The sequence below is a fragment of the Dryobates pubescens genome, chromosome 20 (genome assembly GCF_014839835.1).
Source record: "Dryobates pubescens isolate bDryPub1 chromosome 20, bDryPub1.pri, whole genome shotgun sequence".
NCBI classification, from domain to species: Eukaryota; Metazoa; Chordata; class Aves; order Piciformes; family Picidae; genus Dryobates; species Dryobates pubescens.
The window spans coordinates 11,317,234-11,342,240 of record NC_071631.1 but is presented as its reverse complement, the minus strand read 5'-3'; the positions used below and the strand labels follow the sequence as shown (position 1 = coordinate 11,342,240).

The 25,007-nt window shown below is 42.0% G+C and overlaps 1 protein-coding gene across 2 annotated transcripts in view; it reads left to right on the top strand.

The window, feature by feature from the left end:
- The first annotated feature begins 8,438 nt into the window (after positions 1 to 8,438).
- PRKCA (protein kinase C alpha) overlaps positions 8,439 to 25,007 on the top strand; it is a 151,666-nt gene continuing 135,097 nt past the window's right edge. The window contains exons 1-2 of one of the 2 annotated variants that reach the window (XM_054171063.1): positions 8,439 to 8,762; positions 12,144 to 12,175. In XM_054171063.1, the coding sequence (XP_054027038.1) occupies positions 8,590 to 8,762; positions 12,144 to 12,175 (205 nt within the window). In that variant the 5' untranslated portion in view covers positions 8,439 to 8,589. The remainder of the gene's footprint in view (positions 8,763 to 12,143; positions 12,176 to 25,007) is intronic. The other variant, XM_009902692.2, reaches the window with a different exon arrangement.

The window sequence follows — 25,007 nt, the reverse complement described above, 5'->3', positions numbered from 1 at the left end:
CTGGTATCACCTAATAAATCAACAGCTCCAATCTGAGTAGATCCTCTGATCTCTGTTACCCTGTGGGTATCATCTGTTACATTGTTTCTGGGCAGAAGTCCAGAGTGTTCTAGATGAATGAATCTACCTTCTTCATGATTCAGCTCCTGTACAGTGCCATCAAATCATGGATATGGATGGATACTCATCTCTCTTATGGTCTAACCCAAAACCTTCACAAGCCAGCCTGAGTCTTGTCATTGGCTTAATTTAAGGCTTTTTAAATGGGATTTTAGCATCAAGTTATATAGCATTAACAAAATTACAAGATTAGGAATTTCTCCAAAATCTTTGAGTCAACAGAAATAGTTGACTACAAATTTTCCTCATCTATTTTTAATCTGGTATTTGTAGCAAATTTACTCTGTAAGGGGGAATTCCTCACTTCATTCCTCACTTGATTCCTCACTTCACTGTTGACTGACAAGTCTGAAAAAGCTAAAAATGTAGTCTCAGAACTGAAAATGTCCCTAAAATGTTGGATCCAGAGGGAAGGTCACTGACTTTTACAAGCTGCTTTTTAAGAGTGTTCTTGAATATTCAAGCATTGTGGGATGAGTTTAGGGTCCATGTGATGGGAAAAGTTGGTTTGCCTCCAGCTAGACATTTTGCTAGAAAAATCATGCTGCTGTGGAAACTTCCTCCTACACCTCTGTCTGATGACATCACATTTATTCTGTGTCTGGATCATGTTAACAGAGTCACAGTGCACCACGAAGTAGGGCACTTTTATAGTGTAGACCATTAGGGAGTAGGAAGATATCAATAAACTAATTTCACATTGTGACAACCTCTAACCTCCAGCAATAAATCCAGGGTGTAGCCTTTCTAAGAGGCAGCAGATTGCAGAGGGGCCGGTATCAATAACTGGAATCAGATTTTCAGAAGGACTCAAATTTTATTTAGACAACTAAATGAAGGCCAAGCTTTTAAAAGTGCTCATTTTATTGAAGTAAATTTTTGGTGTCTTGGGTTCTTTGGAAAATGCAGCCACCAGCCACCTCTTGGTTTCCAGAAGGCCACTCTGCTGCTTTGATGATCTCCACATGTATGTGTATCTCTCAAAATACTGATTCTAGTGTTGTAATCTTCATCATCATCTAGCCAGGGGTTTCTTGGAGTTTTGCATCTATTCTGTATGTAAAAATAACAAAAATAAACATCAGAGTCAATCTCCCTTTATTCACCACCCATGGAGATTCTTTCCTTGCACAGGGAGACACAAAGATGCTGCCAGCATTTTGGCAACAGGAGGAAATAAAATTGCAATCATTCCAACATTGCCAGAACCGATAGCAGTGACAGGCTCATAAATGTAAGTTTTGCCAAGAGAAGATGTCCAGGTGTTTTGGAAGGAATGGATCCTGAGTATTCTACAAAGTTTCAGGTATTTATGATACAAGTTGAGAATGCACTGGGACGACATGGATGTGTGCTTGCTACACATTCTGTTTGGGGGTTATTTATTTGGGGGGGAATGGGGGGGGAGAAATCTTATTTTTCTCCCTCTTTTCACCTAATCTTGTGGTTCTTAATGAGAGGGCCATTGTTTTTCCATGGATATCAGGGTGTAGTCAAGGCCACTGTGCAAGTTGGCTTAACCACTGTTCCAAGCATTTCTAAAGCAAGCTGCCCAGATTTTATCTCACAGACATGACCTAATGCATCTGGAACTAAATCCACTGGTGCCTGCATATGGGATACCCAGGGGTTTTTTATTCCTTGGCAGCATTGTGGGTGAGCTGTTCGATTTGTAAGATTGTTGGCCAAAACAAAACTGGTTTTAAATGTAAATCTCTAGTATTTTATTTAGATACAAACAGCACTTTGGGGCTGTTGAGGTCACCATATCTTAATGGTGAAATGGTAGCATGAGACTTAGCACAAGCTAAGGAAATGTTCCCTTGTTATGATATATGATAGTCTGCTGATCTCTTCAGCTTTTTAATCCACAATACTAGATTTAAAGACTAAAAACTAGTCTCTACTACCATTAAAGGACAGTTTGGGGGGGGGGGGTATTTTTGAAAATTAATATTCCAGTGGGGAGCTAAATGAATGTCAAATGCTAACAAACAGACTCCTTCCTTGTGTGACATCTCTGTGGCAGGGATGTTTCCCACACTTCATTTTTCAGTTAACTGTTCGCTTTGGGGTTTTGAAACGGGTTTATGAAATTAATGTCAGCATCTTGTGTGTGTGTCAGTGTTTTGTCTTTTTGGTCCTTCTAAATCAAACAAATATTTTCAAGCTGTGTTTGTCCAGCTGAACTCATGTCAGTTCGATTAGTAGTGTTTCCATAAGTGTAGACACTCGTGTGGAGCACAGACTGACATGGTGTAATTGGAACTCAGACACTGAAAATGGTACTCTGCTTTCTCTGCACCAACCCTGCACATACAGCTTAAACTTCTAATGCAAAAAGTCTGGAAAAAAAATAGGGGTTTGAGGGTGACTATATACAGTAAATATTTTTTTCTTTAATTAGAGAAGAAAACAGACACAGGAGTGGTGGTGCTGGTTCAGGCAGGGCCCATCTCTAAACAGAGACCACAGGTGCACACCTAGGAAGTGGAAAGAATGCAAGCAGATGTGATCTTTCCTCCTAAGAATCCCTCACTTTCTGAACATTTGGAGAATTTTCTGAGCCAGCTGTGGTCTGTGTTCAGTAACATGCAGTGTTTGTCTCTCCCAGGCTTTCTTACCAGCCTGAGCTCATGTGAATGTCCTGCACCAGTAGTGTTTTTTGCATTGGGCTCTTCTGGGCAAGAAACTCCAGAGGTCAATTGTCCCTTGCAAAAACCACCACCTACTTTGTTTTTTACAAACCTGTGTGCCATGTTTCTCTAAATAAATAATAAAGGCTCTTTCGTTTAGTTGGTACAAGAGAGGTTTGTTCTTTTATCCACCTCATTTGAGTGTGTTGTTTGTATTTCAAAGTCTGAACCTTTCTGCTTTTTTTCTCTGTGTGTACAGTTGAAAACTGAAGATTTGCCTACACAAGAGAATTGTTCTGCTGCACTCAAAAAAATGTGAATTTTTGGAAAAGATACTCAAAATTTTCCAGAGTGATTGCTAGTGGGAAGGACACAATCTGCAAAACAACGACGACAGCAAATACTCCAGCTGAGGCAGAAATTTTTGTTGATACAATTTAGAAAGAGACAAACCCTATGAAACATCCCAAAGGGCCTCCATCACATTTCAATGAGTAACAGCATCAAGCTCTGATTCAGCTCTCGACCTAGGAGATATTTTTCCATGTTCCTAATATGCTTGCGATATGAAAAAAGAAAGCAAGAGACTCAGTATTCTCACTCAGTATTCTGATGAGAACATTGATATATAAAAAATGTATTTTACTCTCAATGTTCTATGGAACATCAGCCATTTATTTCCAATTCTGTGGAGAGGTGCTGTGAGGATGATTCAAAGGCAGCTAAAAGCTCTGCACAAGGAATGGGGTTTGCACCACTTTCAAGGAAACTCCAGCTGAAATAAGACTGAGAGACCTGGGGTTGCTTAGTCTTGAGAGGACAAAGCTGAGAGTGGATCTTAGCAATGTCTACAAATATCTGAGGGGTGGGTGTCAAGATGAAGGTGCCAGGCTCTTTTAGGTGGTCCTCAGTGACAGGAGAAGGAACAGTGGGTACAAGCCAGAAAGCAGGAGGTTCCACCTCAACACAAGGAGACACTTCTTTATGGTGAGGGTGGCAGAACACTGGAACAGTCTGTCCAGAGAGGTTGTGGAGTCTCCTTCCATAGAGATTTTCAAAACCCACCAGGATATGTTTCTGTGTGACCTGCCCTATGTGATCCTGTTCTGGTAGGGAAGTTGGACTGGATGATCTCTGGAGGTCCCTTCCAACCACTAACTTTCTGTGATTCTGTGATTTACATGTTGCTAGGAGAAACAGGTTTTGCTGATTAGGACATATCAATGAACTGCATTTTCATCCCTGGAAAATGATTAATTATTATAATTAGCCCCCTTTTCCCCCCTCAGAATCTCTCAGAAGTATATTTTCTGTGACATCTCATCTCTCATATGGTATTTTTTTCTGTGCTTAGTCTTCTTTTTGACTGTGTTTTAACAGATACATTCAGACCTTCACATTAGCACAAGGATGTGTAAACAAGCCATGACATGGAATGAAGTCATATGACTCAGTGTTTCCCATCCTGCAACCTGAGAAACTTTGAGGGCAAAAGAGCAGAGAAGAGAATCAATGTCAATATAACAACATTGAAAAAGGCACAGGTAGAGTTGTGCAGGCTGTAAACACACAGGTGCAGAAAGACACAGAAAGATACAGAAAGCAGTGTTGACAGAGAGAGAGACAAAATACTTCTACCTCCTTCTCACCCCTGGGGTAACAGACATACAAACATTCACACAAATGTATTTATTTATGTTACCACATCCTACCTTTTTCCAAATTTGTAAGCATGCTGGGTACATTGTTGCCAAAGTCTCTGGGTAAGAACAATAAACAATTTTGTTGATGACTATCATAGAATCATAGAAGTGTTAGGGTTGGAAGGGACCTCAAGGACCATCTAGTTCCAACGCCCCTGCCATGGGCAGGGACACTTCACGCTAGACACCTCCACCACCTCCCTCTCCCTGGACAACCTGTTCCAGTGTCTCACCACCCTCATGGTGAAGAACTTTTTCCTAACATCCAATCTGAATCTACCCATTTCTATTTTTGTTCCATTTCCCCCCTAGTCCTATCATTACCTGACACCCAACTATGTAGTAGGATCTGGGAAAAGTATAGCAGTAGTGGACATTAGCTTATAATTAATAGCTACTGGACAAAACAAACTTATGCAAGGGATCTTAAACACTAAATTCTGTAGGTAATCTGAACTAAATTCTGTTAAGTGATTTGAAACAGAAAAACACTCCAAAGAATGTATCACATGGGGGAGGGTGGGGTGGGTGAAATTAGGGAAATCTAGCTTCTGGAATTTTACTCTGAACTCCTTGTATTAACAGAACTTGCTAACTGCTTTTGACTTAATTATGAAAAGTAATTATTTCACAAGAGTTGCTGGTAGAAATCTCCCATCAGCTGACTGTGTGTAAATCCCTTCAGAAGATGAGACTGGACGAAGCAAATTGTTTTTAGAAAGCAAGTTTGCAAGGATCAAGTTACCCTTCCTAAAAATGGCTTTGGAAAAGAGCTACTTGTCCTGATAACTCTCTGGCAAAGGAAGTGGTTGTAAATTGCTTTGAAATATGAGGATAAATTAGGTTGTAAACTTCCTCATAGGTCTCAAGCAGGAAGTGATTCCTGCCTGTTGAGTGTTTCTTACAAGCAGGAAATAATAAAATAGCTATGATTGCCAAAGTTGATGAAGGTGTTCTCCTTGGCTTTGTCTTTGGGCTGATCTGATGAAGCACAGTGCATGTAAACAGTGACAGAGCAATCCGGACACTTTTCCTCTAGGAAGGAGACTTTTAAAAATTGCTTTTGGGTCAGAAAAAGATGCAGGCAGTAGCATGCTGATCCAGCAGATGAGTAAAAAGAGAAGGCATTGCACAGGCAGCAGAATGACTCTAAGAAACCCCTTTCAAAATGAGCACAGATGCTTGCACTTGCAGACCTAGGATGGCAGGGAATCAAATATAGAAAGGACTTGAGAAGCTGTGCTTGTTCCAGCAATAATCAGATTCTTCAGAGAAAAACTCATAAACCATCTAGTCGGAACTTCTATCAGGGATGAACTCTCCAGGATATTACCCAACTATTCATACAGGGGTACATTTGTTATCAGAAGACCCAAAAAATGGTTCTTTGGAGTCAGAAATTCTGAAGCTGCTTGCCAGGAGATTGGAAAAGCTGGTCCTGTGATTTAATAACCATGTATATGCCTGAACACAAACAATAATGCTGAGTCCTTGTCCAGATGGCCTGAATCAGACACAAATTGCAAACACTACTCTAAGCAGAAGAGCAAGTCATGAGCTGCTGGTAAGAATGTGCATGCTCAGGAAGAGGTCACAGACATCTTTCTTCCAGAAATTTACAGAGGAAGGATGAGTTCTTGTACCAGCCACAGGACCTGAGTGCAGAGGTGACAAGCAGAAGCCTCCCAGCAAGAGGCTGCTGACAGCTGGATTGTGAATGGAACAGAGTGTCCCCTCTGTAAGAATATCCTGGCCATAGTGACAAGACTTGACAGTGGGAGGTGAACATATACACATATATCCAGAGGCTCTCTGTAAGTGGTGTGTATCCAAAATAAAGCAGTCAGAGGAGATGTAAGTTGCATACAGTAAGGGAAGGTTGTTACAATGGCTTACCCAGTTGTCTGGAGATGGCTATGCACACAAATCCATTTTTTACACATTTTAATGTGTATAATCACAATGTACAAATAATTATTAGGTTTGAAATCAAATGGTTCCTTTACAGAGACAATCATTGTAATGTGATGTGCAGCATCATGACTGCTGTCATCTGGCTCCTCCAGGGGCCTCATAAGGCAGCCAGCAGGTGCTGGAACCAAGAGCCAGGGGCACTCACTGATGTTTCAGTGAACAAACCTTGACCAGAGACACTCTCAGGAAGGAAACTGGAATCCAAAATGATTCATGAGGTTGGTGAGACATTAAGGAACAACCAAATGTACAGACTGCCTCAAATCTGATGTAATGTGGGTTTCATCTGATTCAGTTCAATTCCCTGGTTTCAGTAGCTGTGTTTGTAATACAGCACTAAAGGAATAGAAATAAATACGTTCCCTGGTTCTTGATAGAACAGGGGATGAGAGTACAAAATGTTTCTTAGTGGTTCTCATGCTTTGGCATAAATTAATTAGGGCAAGAAAAAAACCCCTATTCCTTCCGAAGAGGAATAAGGGACTTGAAACGTGCAGAGTAGATAGAAACCGCATTAAAAATCTTCATTTTTTGTTGCGTTTCAGATAAAATTTGAAAGCAGTTGCTTGCAAAATAAAAATCCATGGAGCCAGGGCATATGGAAACAGTTTGTAGGGCATCTGGCTTGATTCTAGAAGTACAGTAAAAAGGCAGGGCTGTTGCTGCCATCGGCTATTTGATGAAACACCGGGGAGGTACCATTTGGCCAAGGCTGCACACAGAAACGGAGGGTTTAAAATCCAGGATAGGATGGTGTGTAACAGGTTATTTCTGTTCTGTGGTAGATGTCTGTGTGCGCTTTTCCAGTCAGCAGATAAGACTTCATTTAGTTAATTAGCTTGCTTTCATTCTTGTGAAATAAAACATATTACACATGCTTACACAGGCAGATTTAGGAGCATGTAGATGTACGGGGGTAGAGGAACTCTTTAATAGACATCCATTTACCATATGTGAAACGTTGTAGCCACAGGAATAATGTTTATCTTAAAAACGTGATTAGGACTTGGGGCAGTGCGGGCGTTACTTAGGACATAAATTGTGATTTTACTCATGTGCAGCCATGCTTTATGTGGCATTTTTCTGAATGTATGGGGACACTATAAATTGCAATATGAGAGGATGTATGTGTGCCATAGGCAGATAGTATGTCTGTGTCCAGGGACTTGTGAACTTTTTGTGCGTGTCAATAAATGAAGGTGAACGTTTCTGTTGTGGAGTCTCCATCTCTGGAGACACTCAAAACCCACCTGGATGCATCCCTGTGTGACCTACTCTAGGTCGTGCTCCTGTGGCAGGGCTGTTGGGAGATGATCTTTTGAGGTCCCTTCCAACCCCTCACATTGTGTGATTCTGTGATTATTTTACAGAATACTTTATTACATCATTGGTGTGCTGCATAAGAACAGAGTTAAAGACTTTTGTGTGTGTGTGTTGGGTTCTTTAATTAGGAGGAAAAAAACCCACAAACTTGGATGTGTTTCCTACATTATTGATGAGGATGTTGGTATTGTGTGGTAAAGACAGAAGACATTGTGCAGAGGGGCAAGGCCACTCTTCTCTTGCATTTTTTGTGTGCCCAGTGGGTATTGTGTGATGTGCAGTGGTTCAGCATGGCCCCAGACAGCAGTCTCTGGGTTTGTGAGATGCAGGAAGAGGAAAGGCTGGTGCAGGAGAGCGTCTGGGTTCCACCACCTTTCTTTGTGGTGGTGGTGGAACAACATCTGTCGTAGTAAGTACAGGAAGCAGCGCTGTGCAGGTGGCAGAGAGCAGCTGGGTACGGGTTACCCGTCCTCTGTGCCATGGTGGTGGCCGTGCCCATGGCACGGTGTAGCAGCTGCACCGAGTAAAGAAGGCACAAGGGAAGCGGTGCCAGAGGGTCACCCGTGCCCGCTGCTGCCAGGGCTACGCATGGCAGGGTGCCAGGCCTGATTTGGAGGGAAGGTGACAATTTCCATGGCGGGCGGAGCAGCCGGCGCGGGATTCTCCTCCCCGTTTCCTACGCGCTGCTCCGACGTCAGGCACGGGAGCGGGAGGCAGCGCCCAGCGTCGCCGTTGCCAGAGAGTCGGCGGCTGCCGGACGGGGCGGACGTCGGGGCGGCGACTCCCGGCGCGGCCCGGCCCGGCTCCCGGCAGGGGGTGGAGAGGAGGGCGCTATGGCCGACGTGTTCCCGGGCTCCGAGCCCGGCGCAGCCCCGGACGCGGCGCGGCGGTTCGCTCGCAAGGGAGCCCTGAGGCAGAAGAACGTGCACGAGGTGAAGGAGCACAAATTCATCGCGCGTTTCTTCAAGCAGCCTACCTTCTGCAGCCACTGCACCGACTTCATCTGGTGAGAGACCCCGGCGGCGCCTTCCCCCTCTTCGCACCCACCGCTCAGGCCCGCTCGGCTGTAGGGAATTCCCGGCTCCGAGAGCAGTCCCCTTCGTGCCCTGCCCGGGCCCCGCGCAGCGGTCGCCCCTCCCCTTCTAGCCGCCGATTCCCCGGTGCCGCCGTTCCCGGCCTCTTCCCACAGGGTCGGGCAGGTGAGCCCCGGTGGGGCAGAGCCGTGTCGCCTTGCTGACCCCAGCTCTGTCGCATCCTTCTCCCGGGGAGATATTTGCAGCCAAGTGCTCCGAGGGACCCTTAGGTGGGAGCCCCGTAACTTGCCGGCGCTCAGTGGGCAGCGCTGGGTAGCGCCGCAGAGATAAAAGGGGTCTGCATATTCCCAAGTGATACAGAGTGGTCTTTGCTCACTTTACGTGTCCTCCCCTCCCGACCCCGATTCTGCTTGGTTTGGCTGACCTCACCCCGAAGCCCCTGCTCCGTGCCCTCCTTCCCGGGGCGGACGGGAGCTCAGCCGGCGCTACAGCTGCTGCGCTGCAAACCGAGGGGTTAGTGTTTCAGGCTGTTGCTGTGTGGCACAACTTCTTGAGCTCTGCCTTCAACTTTGTGATCCGTGCCCGCTTTATTTCCTTCTGCTGTAGAGGGAGGGCTGGGAGCTTGGGAGTGCACGGTGCCACCGCTGCTATATTGCGTGTTTGGGAAAGGGAGGGGGTTTTTAACAGAAGGGTTAAAGAAAGAGGAGGAAGGGAGGAAAACTTCCTACCAACACCCTCATTACTAAGCTGTCAGAGAAGAAAATATACCTATCAGTTGCTGCCGTGCCCTCTTCTGGGCAGGATTGTAGCTCGCTGCAGGCCGAGCCGCGGCTCCCTGCATCTGCCCGGTTCGGCGCTGCCCTGCCCCTTCCTTCTTCTCACCCAGCCCTGGGCGTCTGGAGGCTGCTGTCTGTGCCCAGTGCCCTCAGCGAGGTGAGGCAAGAGGAGCGGGTGTGTACCCTTCCGTTTAGGTGAATGTGCTGTACATTCAGTCTCCGTGCCACATAAACAAGTTGAGCTTCCTCCCCTTCACCTGAGACGTGGCTTAGCTTCAGCCTTTGCTCTGCTGCCGAAGTTTTTTGCTGCGAGTTGTTGGAAACGAGAGCCGTGATTTGTTTTAGCCGAAGTTGTAAAAGACCTAGAGGGGGCTGCACCCAGCTGGCTCTGAGTCTGTGGCCGGTGTCTTGTGCTTTTCATTTGTGTTTGTGTGTCTGGGCACAGACTTTGCCTTTCTGTTTGAGTTTTCCACCATTTAACTGTGATGGCTTCAGAACTCATTTGAGTATACTCAGAGAGTAAGGAAGGAGAGGAAAGGAAGGAAAACTGAGATAATAAACTGTAGGAGAAATAAGGAGAAAAGTCAACATTTTGAGTGTGGTTTGTTTTTCTTGTTTAATTGTTTTTTCCTATTAAAAAAAAATGGTTGCAGAGTTTGGTGTTGTGAGAGACCTTCTGCTTCCCAGTTAATCTAAACCAGAATTAATTGGGAGGTGTGAAAAAGTGCTGCGAGGTTATTGTTGGGACTGTGTTTGTGCACATAAGTAGCACAATTAAGAGCCAAATTGGAATACTGTCATGAGATGGATGTGAAAGTGAAAGGGTGTCTTGACAGGTGGCAAATGTAGCTGTGCTCTTGTCTTGTCTTACTTGTGAGTCTGAGGAAGCTCTTGACATCCATCAGATGAGCATCTGACAACTCAAAACCTTTTGTTTCATTTCCTCATTTGAAGATGGGCAGCTCTTGAATCAGCATCATACACCTTCTAAAGGGCTTCATGTAGTTCCAAAATGATGTGTGGCAATTAACATGTTTTAAGCTATAAAGAATAGGAAATACAACCTTCAATGCATGGTGCAAATGATGATTTTTATTTGTTTTTTTCTTAGATGACATTTCATCAGGTAATGTGTCCTGAAATAGTTCAGTTCCTACTTATCTTCCTCCACAACTTTCCCCTATCTGCTTTGTTTCCAAAGTGTGGAGAATTTGTTTAAAGCCCTTGTAGTTAAAATCCCTTGGAACTGCTCAGAGCGCTGTGCGGGCTGCAGCTGGTTAGCGTGTGGATCCAGCTCAAACACTGAAGAATGGCTGTGCTCTTAGAGTAGATAACACAGGAATGCTCTTCACAAATAAGTCTGTTTAAAAGCATGAAAAATGATCCCAAATCTGTTTCATGTTCTTAGCCCTGCTGTCAGCTTTCTTGCAATTGCATTTGCACACTTTCCAGTACATACTTTTCGCTTTGGGGAAGACAAGAGATAACAGCAGCAGAATGACAGCATGGTATAGTCATGTATGCTGCCAAGTAAACAAACAATTTTATATTTCTTCTGATTTTTCCCATTTTGGGCCTATTTATAACAATAACAATTTGTGCAGAAATTTATTGAAATGCTTGAAGCTCTGAAATTTCAGTCTCCACCTGAAGTAACAGTGTGCTAAAGATTTTTGTCCCTTCTCTAAGTAAATAAGTGGGGAAAATTCTTTGTATGATTCTTTTACAAACATTTCTGCAAAGTTGGTAGTTGAACTTCACATTGTTCATGGCATTCAGCCTGCTGCCTGGCTTCTGCAGTTCATGGCTTTTGTTGGTTTCACTCAGAGTGTAAGCAGCTCCAGCACTCCAGGTGAAAAACATTCTGCAAAGATGCAAAATGCAGAGAAATATTTATGGGGGAGGATACTCCAAACATTTATTTTTGTGGAAAGAGTATGTTGAATGCTTAAACAAATAAACAAAACCAACAGCAGTGGTTTTTGCCAGAGGTATCATATGTGTTTGAACTCCGGATGTGTTGGTGAGGTGTTGTATGTGTATTTGAATTTTGCTATAATAATGAGGAAGCTGAAAAAGAATCAGTATGAAACCAATGGGCCGGTCTTCCACTGCGCCAAGCCAAACCTCTTTTCCACACAACAGACAGCTGATGTCTAGCTGAGACGTATAACAGCACTGACCTGCAGTCCTAAAATCAGTCTGGTTTGGTTTATACACCTTTGCTAGAGTTTGGAATCTTTTACTGTGCTGTTAAGTATATGTGTTGTGTTAAATGAGTGGAAATATTTTCCAGTCATCGCAGATGAGGATAACTCTAGATCCAAAATAGCATTGTAAAATAATAATTAATAGTAATAAAAAGTGTTGCCAGAAGCTGCAGTGACATAGCTGGTGAGCTCAAGCTATTGTTCTCTGCTTTGAAATGGGTGGGCAGCTCTGTGTTGTGTATTTCAAAATCTGTTGCTGTCTTAGCAAAATCTGAAGTAATTTAATACGCAGCTATTTTTCCTGTTGATCATTGAGAAGTTCTAACTCAACATACTAAGACAGACTTTTCTCTTTGTTTTTATGCAGGGGATTTGGGAAGCAAGGATTTCAGTGCCAAGGTAAGCCACAAATGCTTTGTTGGCACGTTGTTGCACCTCATTTCGAAGGTAGCCAAAACTTGCCTGCAGCAAGAGGGAAACAAGCCTGGAAAAACTGAGCAAGCATCCCTATGTAAATTCAATAGGGAGATAATGATTCCATTAAATAACTGGTTGGTATTAATATCGTATGCATTGAACAATCAAATAATTGCTCAGATCGTAATAACACCCAAAGTTGTTTTGGTGTTTCCAATCTCATAGCGGTAAATGCCATATAATCTGCGTGGCGTGCAGCTTCCAACTTCTCATGAGAATAATCTGTGCAATTTAGCTTTAGCAGAGACCATTTTTCACATCAGAAGCTCTTGTCTGTGTGGGCGTTTTGGAAAATGGATTCACTTTTTAGTCATATGGCTTCTTTTCATAACCCAAACTCCCTGTTTTTAATTTTCATGTGCTGTACGTTTAGGAGGACCTTTGGGTTGAACTATGTCTTAGGACAAGCAGCATTTTTCTCCCTTATGTAATATTCAATTACAAAACAAAAACAAAACCCCCACCCCTTCAAAATCCTGGTTTAATCAATTCTACTGACCTTGAGAAATTGAAAGCTGCTGTAGTAGGAAACAACTACGAAACTACACAAAAGGCAGAGCATCATGTGCTGTATTCTCACATATTTCTGTGTTTTTTCCAAATCCTTATCATTATTTAGCATTTAATCATTAAATAACCACACCCAAATATTGCTATTTCCCCCCCCCCCCCATATATTTACGTAATCAGGATGAGGCTTTTTGTTGTCCCTTTTTCTTCCTCCACCTTCTTCCCTATTGCTTCACCTGCGGATGTACATTGTGTACTCATTAGCCAACCTTGTTTCTTTCATTATGGTTTTGTTTTTAATGGTCCTTTTCTCCTTTGGAGCGTATTTGACTATGCCAAATGTTGCTTTTACTTAGTGAAATTATGGATTGTGTGGTGTTTTTGTGAAAGTTGATGCTAGTTGATACTTCTTGAACTTGAACCTCCGAGAAGTGAAATGTAAAAGAGTGATCTCTTTGAAAGATGTTGCAATAAATGCTTTTCTTTCTGCAAGTAGCAACATGCAGCCACACACGTGTAGTCAAAAAATTGCATACCTTAAGGTAGGCATGCAGCCATGAGTTTACTACTCATCTTGGAATCATAGAGAGGTTTGGAAGGGACCTTATACTTCCAAACCCCCTGAATGGACCCAGCTCAAACTGCAACAGACACCTCCTGCTAGACTGAGTTGCTCAAGGCTCCTTCCAGTCTGCCTTTGAACATTACCAGGACTGGCGTCTTCACAACTTCTCTGGGCATCCTGTTCCAATTCCTCACTTCCTTTATGTCCAAGGATGTTAATACTACATTTTGTAGATATCCCCCAGTTCTTTGCTACTCATCACATCCAAATTAGTGATCAAAATCAGTGAGACTATGAATAAAAAATAAATAAATGTGTGAAACTAGAAGGTAGGTTGCAAAAACCCTTCTTTAAGTGACTGCCTTTAGAGAAAAGAATGACAAATGAAGAATAAAATGGAAATTTCAGTATGACATGAAGGAGAGAATATAACAATGACAGCTCCTAATACAACTATAGCTCTTGCTTCAGCAGAGTTTCTCTTACAAGTTTTAGCACTTGTGTGTTGTAGAATCTCCTGCTAGACAGAAACTTGATATCAGGCAGGTTTCAGAGCTGGGTGGTTCTATTATTTCCAAAGTTGTTTTTAAATTCCTTAGGCCTTTATTACCAAAGGGAGGAGGAAAGGTAAAGCATCAAACTGAAAGGATTCTTCTACTCTAACTACCATTATTATATGAATATTTGGGGGCTGGGGCTAGATGATCTTTAAGGTCCTCTCCAACCCAAAGCAGTCCATAATCTGAGTTGGTATTTAATTAAACAAAACTCCAACCTCAATGTTTATGCAGCATTAAACATTGCCGCTAACACGGGTTGCTTTTATAGATTTCTAAAACTTCTTTTACAACAGCATCACATAAACAAAGTTCTAGTTTTAAGAGATGCCCTCAAAAAATAAATTATTTTGCGTTTAAACTTAAATTTTATTTAAATTACAACTTCATGCAAGCCTGATCTTTATTTGGGGGCCATTACTACCTTTATTTCATCAGGCTTGCTTTGAGCTTTGGAACATGTTATCAGCTGCATGTAATCATTTTGGTTTATGCTTTTGATGCTGTAATAATCAGCCTCAGTGTTACATAAAAACATTTAGATGAGTTCTTTGGAAGAACTGAAGAGAAATAATTTATTTAATTAGAAAGCTTAGTAAAATTATTACACACACCTACCTTTTTTATAGGATTTCTGCAAGTTTGCAGAAGACAATAAATTCAATTTTGGTATGGCTTTTAATGCTCTTAATGCAGCAGAGGCTCAGGGTGCAATTGCATTATTGCTGCACAAATGCTTAGCAGGAGACAATCCACATCCTAAGTAGTTTGCCTTTCTTAATGTGTGTGCTCTGATGTGCCTGGCTGCTGTGTATACTAGCAAAGAGATGTTCAGAATAGCTGCTTAGCTTTATAGGTCTGAGTTGAGTGTCTATATGTGTGGAGAGGTGGGCCCAGGTGGACCTCATGAGGTTCAACAAGACTAAGGTGCATGGTTCTGCAGTTGGGCTGGAACAATCCTCATTATGAGTACTGGCTGGGGGATGAGGTGATAGAAAGCAGCCTTGTAGAAAAGGACTTGAGAGTTCTGGTGGATGAGAAGCTGAGCATGAGCCAGCAGTGTGAGCTTGCAGCCCAGAAGGCCAATGACATCTTGGGCTGCATCAAAAGCAGCACGGCCAGCAGATTGAGAGAGGTGATTCTGCCCCTCTGCTCTGCTGAAACATCACCTGTTCAGGTCTGGAGCCCTCAACACAAGGAAGGACATGGATCTGGTGGAGTGGGTCCAGAGAATGGCCATGAAAATGATTGGTGGGGCTGGAGCATCTCTGCTATGAGGACAGGCTGTGGGAGCTGGGGTTGTTCAGCCTGGGGAAGAGAAGGCCCTGGGGAGACCTTAGAGTGGCTTTCCAGTACCTGAAGGGGGCTACAAGAAGGTTGCAGAGAGACTGTTTCCAAAAGCCTGCAGTGATAGGATGTGGGGCAATGGTTTGAAATTAGGGAAGAGTAGATCTAGGTTGGATGTTAGAAGAAAGTTCTCTATCATGAGGGTAGTAGAACACTGCAACTGGTTGCCCAGGGAGGTAGTTGAGGCCCCATCCCTGGAGATACTTAAGGCCAGGCTCAACAAGGTAACCTGATCTAGTGGAGCATGTCCCTGTTGACTCCATGATTCTATGGAGAGGCTGTGGAATTCTGCTGCGTTATCAAAAAGAAGTTTTTCAGAGGTTTCAGGGTTCAAAAAGTAGCAGTAGACAAAGTCAGGGCCTGTCTTTGGTAATGTATGAATTGGAGATTGAAGTTGGAAGAGTTCAGATGGATTAACCTGCTCCCAAAGAACATATTTTTATGCCTCCTGTTACTAGGAAGTGTTTTGCTGTTTGATAGTTGTGGTTTACTGTTGATTTATACAAATATGAACTATTTTAAAATATTGTGCTTTGGCAACAGGAGTTCCTACTGTGCTATTCTGTTCTCCCTGTTTTCCATTGATTGTCTTTGTGGCAGTGAGAGCGTGATGGGAAGGTAATTTAAGGGAGTTAGGGCTTTCTTTTGTCTTCTGGCACTGTCAGGCAGGACAGCAAGCTGTCTGTAATGCTGAAAGCCTTTTCTACCATGCACCTGGCAGGTGCTGCAAGAGAAAAGTAAAAAATGGAATAATCTAACCCATTTTTCAGCCTGACACGGTAGGAAAGTGCCTCTTTTAAGGAAGCAGACTTTAAATTAAGGAAACTTTTAAGTTACATTTCAGCGTCTTCATTTGTTTGATACTGGCTCTTATGCTCTGAGCATAAACTACAGCTGTTTCTTTCTGTTTAGTTTGTAAGAAAAGTCTTTTTCTGGTGAACAGAGCAGGACAAACAGCAGTTCACTAAGGTGTGAAGAATGTATGCTGGAGGATGTATAAATACACATGTGTTTAGAGATTAAGTTCAGCACTCAAGGCTCAACAAGTTCCTCAAGGTGAAAATATTTTTAGTTACAGCAATATGAATGCAACCAAGTCCTGGTCCTGATTAATGGCCTCTTGTTAATTCTCTCCCAAATGATCAAAATTCGTAGTTATGAACTGCAAGTTTTTCCTTTTTTACATGATCTCTGCAAGGTCTACTGAAGTGCAGAGTTCTGCTGTAGCTTTGGAAAGCATTTGGCTTAAGGATAATAATGAGCGAAGGAAAAATTTCATGGTTCATGGTTGTTTTCCAATTTATGTGAATAAGAAATAAATCAATTATATTTAGCTAATCTGTGTAACTGTTCCTTCACTAAAGGTGGAAATAGTTGCATTTCATTCTATTTTTTTGCTGTCTTTCAGATATCACAAAATTAGCAAGGTAAACCAGCACTTTCTTTCCTCAGCTTTGTTTCTTTTATCTGCCAGTTCTTGACCTCTCTTCTGTAATGAGACCAAAGAACCCACTGTTGCAGCCTCTTTTTTAAATCACCTCTTTTCATGTGGTATTAAAGATCTCTGTAGAGGTGCTTGAGAAAGGAGTTTTAATGCTGTGTCTGTGATCTGAAGACTTGAACCACCGAAACCTCTGAACACCTGTGACCTGCTTGACATGTAGAGTTTTTATTCATCCTTATCCTTACACTTATAGAGGTAGCAGCACAATTAATTCTTTCTCATGTATGGATGAAGGCTTAGTTCTTGGTTTTCTCTCCTGATGGTTGTATTTACACTACTGACAGTTTTTTTGTTCGTTTTATTGTCTTCATTTTCCACCCCAACTAATAAAGAAAAACTTAATATTGTGTTGCTTCTTCATAAGAGTATTTTCTATCTTCCTTATGTGGAAATGTTACTGCCAAAGAGTGGGTAAGATACAAAGCAAGTTCTCCTCTGCCAATGCTGCTGCTCTTGTATCATTCCCTTTTTTCATGGTAAGATCAGATACTACAGACCACAAGTTTGAACAGTGAATGTGGCTTTCTTTGCACTCTTTGTATTATTTGTTAGTCTCGTGCTACAGTTTACATTAACCTTTCCGTAAATCTGAGATTCCATGAAATCACCAAGAGTCTGTCACTGCTGATACTGTCTATGCAAGTTAATGGTCAGCATGAAATCATCTGAAGTGGAAACTTAGTGTAGATACACTTTGGGCAGCTGACTCGTTAATGTATTTTTATGCTTATAACTTGGAGGTATCTGCTAAAAAAAAAAGTACCCCCAGAGCAAAAGCCAAACACATACACATCCCAAAACAACAACAGAAGACCAAAACAACAACAAAACCACCTAGGAGCATAAATTGTATCTGTGCCCAGACATTTCCACGATTCCTCCAGCCAGTTTTGTCCTTTCTGTTGGCCTTTTGCCCTCAGCCAAATCTGTGGAGTGTTTCTGTGGGCTCCTTCTCAGAGGACAGTAATTTAATGTGCTGCAGATAATCTGACATATAGATTATAAGCATGCTGATAAGATGCTGCTTGTGCATTTGTCTTGTCAGCTTTTATTCATTTGTTCTAACCCCTCCTTTGGCTGTCCCTTGCCTTCCCTTTACAATGTATGTCCTATATTATGAGGAACTTATACCAGTATAAGTCAAGGCTCTGTTCCTGTCCCTGCATCTGAACTCTGAGAGATCTTTGAAAAAATTACCCTTGTTCCAAGTTTTTAGTGAGAGCAGCACTGACAGATGCAGATGAAACTGCTGAGCCCTACTGAGTGCAAATCCAGTTGTGTTGTTTCGAATCAGGAAAGCCCTTTGGAAATGTGTATCCCAGTTCTTGGTCTGCATTGCTGGGTGGTCCTGCAGCATGCAGGTCCTTTGGGTGATACCAAACAGAACGGCAGACTTAATGTCTTCCAGGTGCTAAATAGTGTTTAGTTCATGGATCGCACTGCAGCTCATCCAGCATAAACCCCTGGAACATGGGTTGTATGAGTGCCTGGTTCTTAGTGCTGCTTTCCTCTGCAGATCTGCTCCTGCTGGAGTGTTACTTGCCAATGAGATACATTGGTTATGCTTTCAGCAGTTGTCTTCTGTGTGGGGAAGGGGATATGTTGTCTTTGGGCATCATTGCTCTATAGAAAGGATGGTAGGGCATCTTCAAAGAGGGAAAAGACATGTATCTGTGAGGATTCTGTTACTGCGATCACTGTGCATCACAAAAAGATCTTTGTATCAAACAGATAGGGATGAGTCGCTGTCTTGGAGGGACATAAAAGACCTGCAGACGTGGTGCTGATGGACACGACTTAGTTGTGATATGGCAGTGCTGGCTTAATAGTTGGATTCAATGATCTTAAACGCCTTTTTCAACCTAAACGATTCTAAGTGCACAAGACCCAGTTCACTAAATGCACAATTCACTCAACACAGAACACAGCAACAAACCAGAGGAATGTACCAGCCTACTTCTGTTTTTCTAGAAAATTTCCTTGGTGATACTGTGCTCATCAAAACTGGAACATAATTAAATCTGATCTTGCAGCAAAAGTTTCCTTTTTTTTTTCTCTTCCTTTTTTTCTTTTTTTTTTTTCCTTCTTTGTATTAAATTTTAAAGAGCAAAACTAATCTTCACCCTTCCCACACTTGTACCATGCAAAGTTTTGTTTTGTTTACTGGAGTCAGATATCCCAGCAGTGTGTTCCAGTTACAAGAAACTGACTGTTCCAGTGCCCTGGATGCAATTCTATGGAGCTCTTCAGCTTCTAATTAAACATGTGGGAGTGATAGCTCATTCTGAGTTGACAGATAAACTAGTTTGAGTCCTGAGCAAGATAAAGTTTGGCATATTCTTTCTTTTCTCCCTCTGCTTTGGGGTAATACTGCACATCAATGCTGATGCACAGCCACACATGGTGTTCATTTCATGCAAGTTTTTTTGGGGATGGAAATGACTTAATGCTATGAGCAGCATTTAATGAAATGGGAAGTTGCAGAAGGATGAAGAAAACAGATTTCCCCGTTGGGATGCATTGATAATGATTTCTTTTATGTTTGGTATCGTGGGTTGTTTCTCTTTAGGGTGGAAGGTAGAAATAATGTTATTTAATGAATACTTGAGGCTCAGTTCCTCAGCTTTTCTGTCTTTAGTAGAAAGCATGAAATTCGAAGAGTAAAGGGCTCTCTTGTGTATAATTAAAAACAGGAACTACCCTTTAAGTGTTTTTAAAGTCTTGTAGGTGCTGATCATTATAATCCTGACTGATTCCAGCAGTGCTTGTTGAGGACTTGTAGAGGCTGGAAGTGCTTGGGCGTTGGTTATCAACTGTTAATTCTTCAATTGCCGCTATTTAGGAATACTGCCTTCCATAAATGTGATTCATAACTGTTACTTCCCGAGTCAGGCGATGGAACACGTGCCTACGTATCTTTCTGTGGATTCTGTTGTCACTTACTCTGATCTTTTAATTGTAATTCCATTTACATGAAGTTTTTTGGTTCCTTTCTACAGTTACATAACGTGGACTGGAAGGTACTGCAGACTCACAGGCCTTTGTTTCACAGACTATTAGGGGTTGGAAGGGACCTCAAAAGGTCATCCAGACCAACCCCCCTGCCAGAGCAGGATCACCTAGAGGAAGTTACACAGGAACACATCCAGGAGGGTTTTGAATGTGTCCGGAGGAGAGTCCACAACCTCTCTGGGCAGCCTGTTCCAGTGCTTTGTCATCCTGACAGGGAAAAAGTTTTTCCCTTCTGTTCCTGTGGCACCTCCTCTGCTCCAGCTTGCTCCCATTGCCTCTGGTCCTGTCACTGGACATCCCTGAGCAGAGCCTGGCTCTGTGCTCCCGACACTGCCCTGCACATCTTTATAAACACAAATGAGGTCACCCCTCAGGCTCCTCCAAACCCCAGCTCCCTCAGCCTGTCTTCATCAGGGAGATGTTCTCTGCCTTCATCATCTTTGTGGCTCTGCCCTGGACTCTTTCAAGCAGTTCTCTGACATCCTTCTTGAGCTGAGTGGCCCAGAACTGGACACAATATTCCAGGTGTGGCCTCGTCAGGGCAGAGCAGAGAGGGAGGAGAACCTCTCTCAACCTACTCACCACACCTCTTTTAATACACCCCAGGATACCATTTGCCTTCCTGGCCACAAGGGCAGAATATCTTGTAGTTACTTCATGTAGACTTTGAAATGACTTTACTGTCTTTATTAATTAAAATATTTTAATCAAATGAACTTTATTAGACATCTGGAATATGTCTCTCCAAAGGTAGAAGCTCACTGGAATTATTATTTTTATCTGTCCTCTCTTGTATGCAAAATACCTTTTAGAAAATAATTTAGACTAACACACTTTTTGAACTAACAATACAAGTTGGTCCTGAGACACCAAAAATATTGCTCTCTTAATTTTGCTACTTTTTGGTTTTTAAAATCAAGCTGCAAAAATCTAATTAATGCTTATGTTTATATGCTGACCAGCCAAGACTGAAGAAAAGATTTGCTCTTCATTTACAGTCAGGTATATTTGTTTTGGCATGGTCAGAAGTGTCTGTGGCTGGACAATTCTCAACACAAATAGCTCACATGGCACATTAAAGGCTTTATTTACCTTATAATGGTCAAGTTGTTTTCTGTTTTTTTTCCCCCTTCTTGCTAAGAGAACAGCCCATGATATTCAGGCAACAAACCTAATTTTTAACTAGCTGCAGCCATTGCTCCTGTTTTCTTTAGCTTCAATCAATAGGATTGTATAAAAGCTGTTAATAGTGGATACATTGCAGGCATTTGCATATAGATGAAGCTTGTAATTGCATTTGGAAGCTGCAAAGATTGTGTTTCAGAAAATGAGACATTATTCTCCCCCCCAATGGTCCTTAGGGTCATAGTGTCATGAATAGTGATATTAATTTAATTAACTGTTTTCAATCTACAAGAATCAGATGTTTAGAAATTGAGGTTCTCTGTGCTTTTCTAAACTGCTGCCAATGATGAACCCAAGTGTGTCCATTTAGTCTATGTTAAATAAAGGTGAGTGACTCAAAGTGGATCAAATACTGCCCTTCCTCATTTGAAACCTGGGAGCAGTCCATTGCAAGGTACAGACTGAAGCTCATTTTGAAGAGTCTTAAACTTTCTTCCCAATCTAACTCTCTTTCCATAGCAGAGGCATTTCACTCTTCATTTTCATTTACTGTTAACAGCATTTTTAACTTCTCTGGAATGTGTGCTAAAGGTGTTATTTTGGTCCCTCAGTAAACAAAACATCATTAATGTAAGAGGAGGAATTGGAAGAATAGTTTAGCTTCTTTCAGCTTCTAGGCTGTGCTGGGTTATTGTTTTGTTCTTCAGTCACTAGGACATTAGCCAGAATCCACTTCAAAGTGTAGATCTCTTCAAGACATTGACGATACTGAGATTAAAAGAAAGGTGAATCTTTGAGTGCTGGCAACAAGTGCAGAGAGGAGCCCTATCTCATGGCAAGCTGTTTTGTACCTTAGTAAGTTGATTTGAGAAGTCTCTTTGTTTCCTTAGAGTTTATCGTTAGTGATCATGATCTGCATTCTCAGCCTTTTCTCTGTAGATGAGCTGAACCAAACATTTGGGAAGTGCAGAATGAGCCCCTCATAGTTGCTTTGGCTTGTTCAAGTCTGTCTCTGCAATGTGAGTCAGTCCACTTCTCGATCACACTGCATAAGAAGTGTTACCTCCTGCCTGTTCTCCAGTACCTGCTACCTGAACTGTTTGGTTTTTATTTCACACAAGCTTTGAGCCACACAGAATCTGTGTGTCTGAAGGTGATGACATCCTGCTAAGTGATGACAGGTTGGGAGCATCTTGATTTTTTTTCCTATTCCATATTTTCATCAAAGAAACGGATTTCAGCCCAACAATTTCCTGCATTTGTTTGAATCAGAGGAGCTGGTAAAAAAAAATCACATTGCAATAAATATAAAAATGGATTAATGCAACAAAATTCTATACAATTGTACATTTTTCCCCAAGCTTTTCCATCATAGCAGGTTAGTTGGACTTTTTTTTTTTTTCCCAAAATTAGTCAGATTTTGGATTGCTCTTACCTTGTTTGCTGACTTTTACTTTAAATTTGAGAGTCTTCCAAGTATGTCAGTTTCCTGTCTTCTTTCTTGTCATCAGCTTTTACAAATTACATCTGTTGGGTCTATTTTTATATAATGGAACTCCTCTTGTTAATCCAAGTGGATGTGAGCACAGCAAGCAGTGGGTGCACTCCAGTGCATGGATGTTTTTCTGCATGTCTTTGGGCTCATGGAGACAAATGGGAGATTACAGAAAAAAGGGAGAAAACTGCAGGTTTATTTATGTTCTGTTTCAAATATTTAAGTGCCTACATAGTGCTCAGAATTCCTTTGATGTTATTGGGGTATCCTTGTCACTGTCCTTGGAGGTGATTGGATGTGGCACTTGAAGCCATGGCTTGCTTAGTCATGAGTGACAGGTTGGACTTGATGATCTCTGAGGTCTTTTACAACCTTATTGATTCTACGATTCTATGATTCAGGTGTGAGCCTTTAGAAGACAGTAAAGGCTCAACAAGTCCAGTTGTGCAGCTTAGTAAAACTGCTTCTTGAGGTGTCTCTGTTGTGTTGTACATCCCTGAGAAGCACACTCACCTGTCTCAACTGTCTGGAGACCTTGGGGAATAAAACTGCATTTTGTTAAACATGAAAACTCAATAAAATTCCATTCTTACCCCAGTATATCAGTGGGCAGAAAGGTGATGGTTTTTTCCTGGCAATGCTCTTTCTTTGTGTTATTATTTGCTTGTTTAAATCTGCCCAGTGTGTTGGTACCAATAGTGTAGGCTGTTTAGTTTGGATTGCCTGTGCACTAGTTCTCTGAAATACCAGGTGACAGAATGAGAGAAAATGGTCTAAAATTGTGCCAGGGGAGGTTTAAGTTGGATATTAGGTATAAATTATGTCCTGCAAGAGTGGTCAGGCACTGGAACAGGCTGCCCAGGGAGGTGGTTGGGTTGCCATCCTTGGAGGTGTAAAGAAATGTGCAGACGTGGCCCTTGGGGACACGGTTTAATGGCCACGGTTGTGTTAGGCTGAAGGTTGGGCTCAATGATTTTAGAGGTCTTTTCCAACCCAAACAATTCTGTGAATGAAACTATGAATGATTCTGGTATCCCTGATTTACCTCTAAAAAGGAGCCTTGGAAAGCAGCGTGGCTGCTGAAGGGGTTTTGAAAATGCAGTCGGTAGGGATGTTTTCTATATTTCCCTTGGAAGTGGTGGTGTTTTTGAGTGTCTCAGACAGTTGTTACACCAACTGCACAGTGTGCTCCTGCATTAGATGATTTCACTGGATGTAGCTCTGAGCAACGTGATCTAGTGTGAGGTGTCCCTGCCCATAGCAGAGGGGTTGGAACTAGATGATCCTTGAGGTCTCTTCCAACCCTGATAATTCTCTGATTGTGTAAATCATGGAGGCTGCCTAACTGATGCCTTCCCTTGCTGATAAATGTATAGACCTCAGGCAAGCTTATTTCTGAGATTTTTACCAAATTGAAGTCTTGTGTCAGCTTCCTGATGCTGTGTAACAAGGAGCAACTGAGTTGTGAAGATTGCATGAAATTCTCTTCATTGAATGAAGCTGGAGCTGGGGTTTCTTTGAGCACTTGCAAATTGAGACTTATGATGGATGTTATTACACCTGGTACAAGGCCAAGTGTCTCTTTCACTTTACCATATATATACATTACAAATATTTAAGGAATGTCTTTTATTAGTGATTTGCAATATGCTGCTGCATCCTTTGGTGGAAGCAGATGTTTCTGTGGATTTGGATTCTTGACAAAAAGTATCCTGAAGATGAGTGCTATTAGTTTCAGGGTGTTGAAAGCAGGATATCCCTGGAAGCCTGGGACTGCTTCAGTATCTGGGCCGTGTAAGGGAGCAGATATGCCTGACTGACTTTTTCTCAGTATGCTTTGTCCTAGGCCAGGCTTCTTTTGGTATAAATAGAACAGAAAATGTATTAAGCACACTGTAGAGTATTTGATAATAGAGCTGTTTCTATATTTGGAAGAGGGAGGACAAACCTTTGTCACCATTGCATCTCTTTTCTGGTTTCTGTAGGAGGTCTTTGACTTCAGATTCTTGTTTCTTGCCTGTGCTTTAAGCTTCTCTCTGAGTCTGTGGTATAGTTGTTGTGTTATTATAAATAAATCACACACTGCAACTACAGCTGCAATTTTTAAACAACCCAGTCATCATAATGGGCATATCAAGTCTCAAGGCTTTTTGCTGCTACTGTCATCTTAAGTGCTTTTGAATCCTGAGAGCAGAACAATAAAATGTGGGTGGCTTGGTTAATGTGACTGACAGTGACTGAGACATCATGTTGGGAGATACTGAGTGAAGAAATTCATTGATGCAAGGCCATGGATTTATGGACACATCATAGTTTTGGAGTGTTGATTATGTAAGTAAATGTGTAGCTGTAGATTGATGAATAAAAGACTTCACCATCTATCGTCGCTGTATTAGGGAGGGCTAATTTGGTTTGTGCAGGTTTTTACAACAAGCTTGCTGCAAAAAGCAGTGATAAATATGCTCAGTAAATTTTAATGAAGTCCTTAACACTGTCCATGGAGCTTATTTAGTAATTTAAATCAATACATTAGGAAGAATACTAAGCATAGAACTTACTGTAGAATTAAATTTTTAATAATTCTTGCTCTTCCTTGGCTTTTATTCAAGTTATGCAAATATTGACCTTTGAGTTCTCCC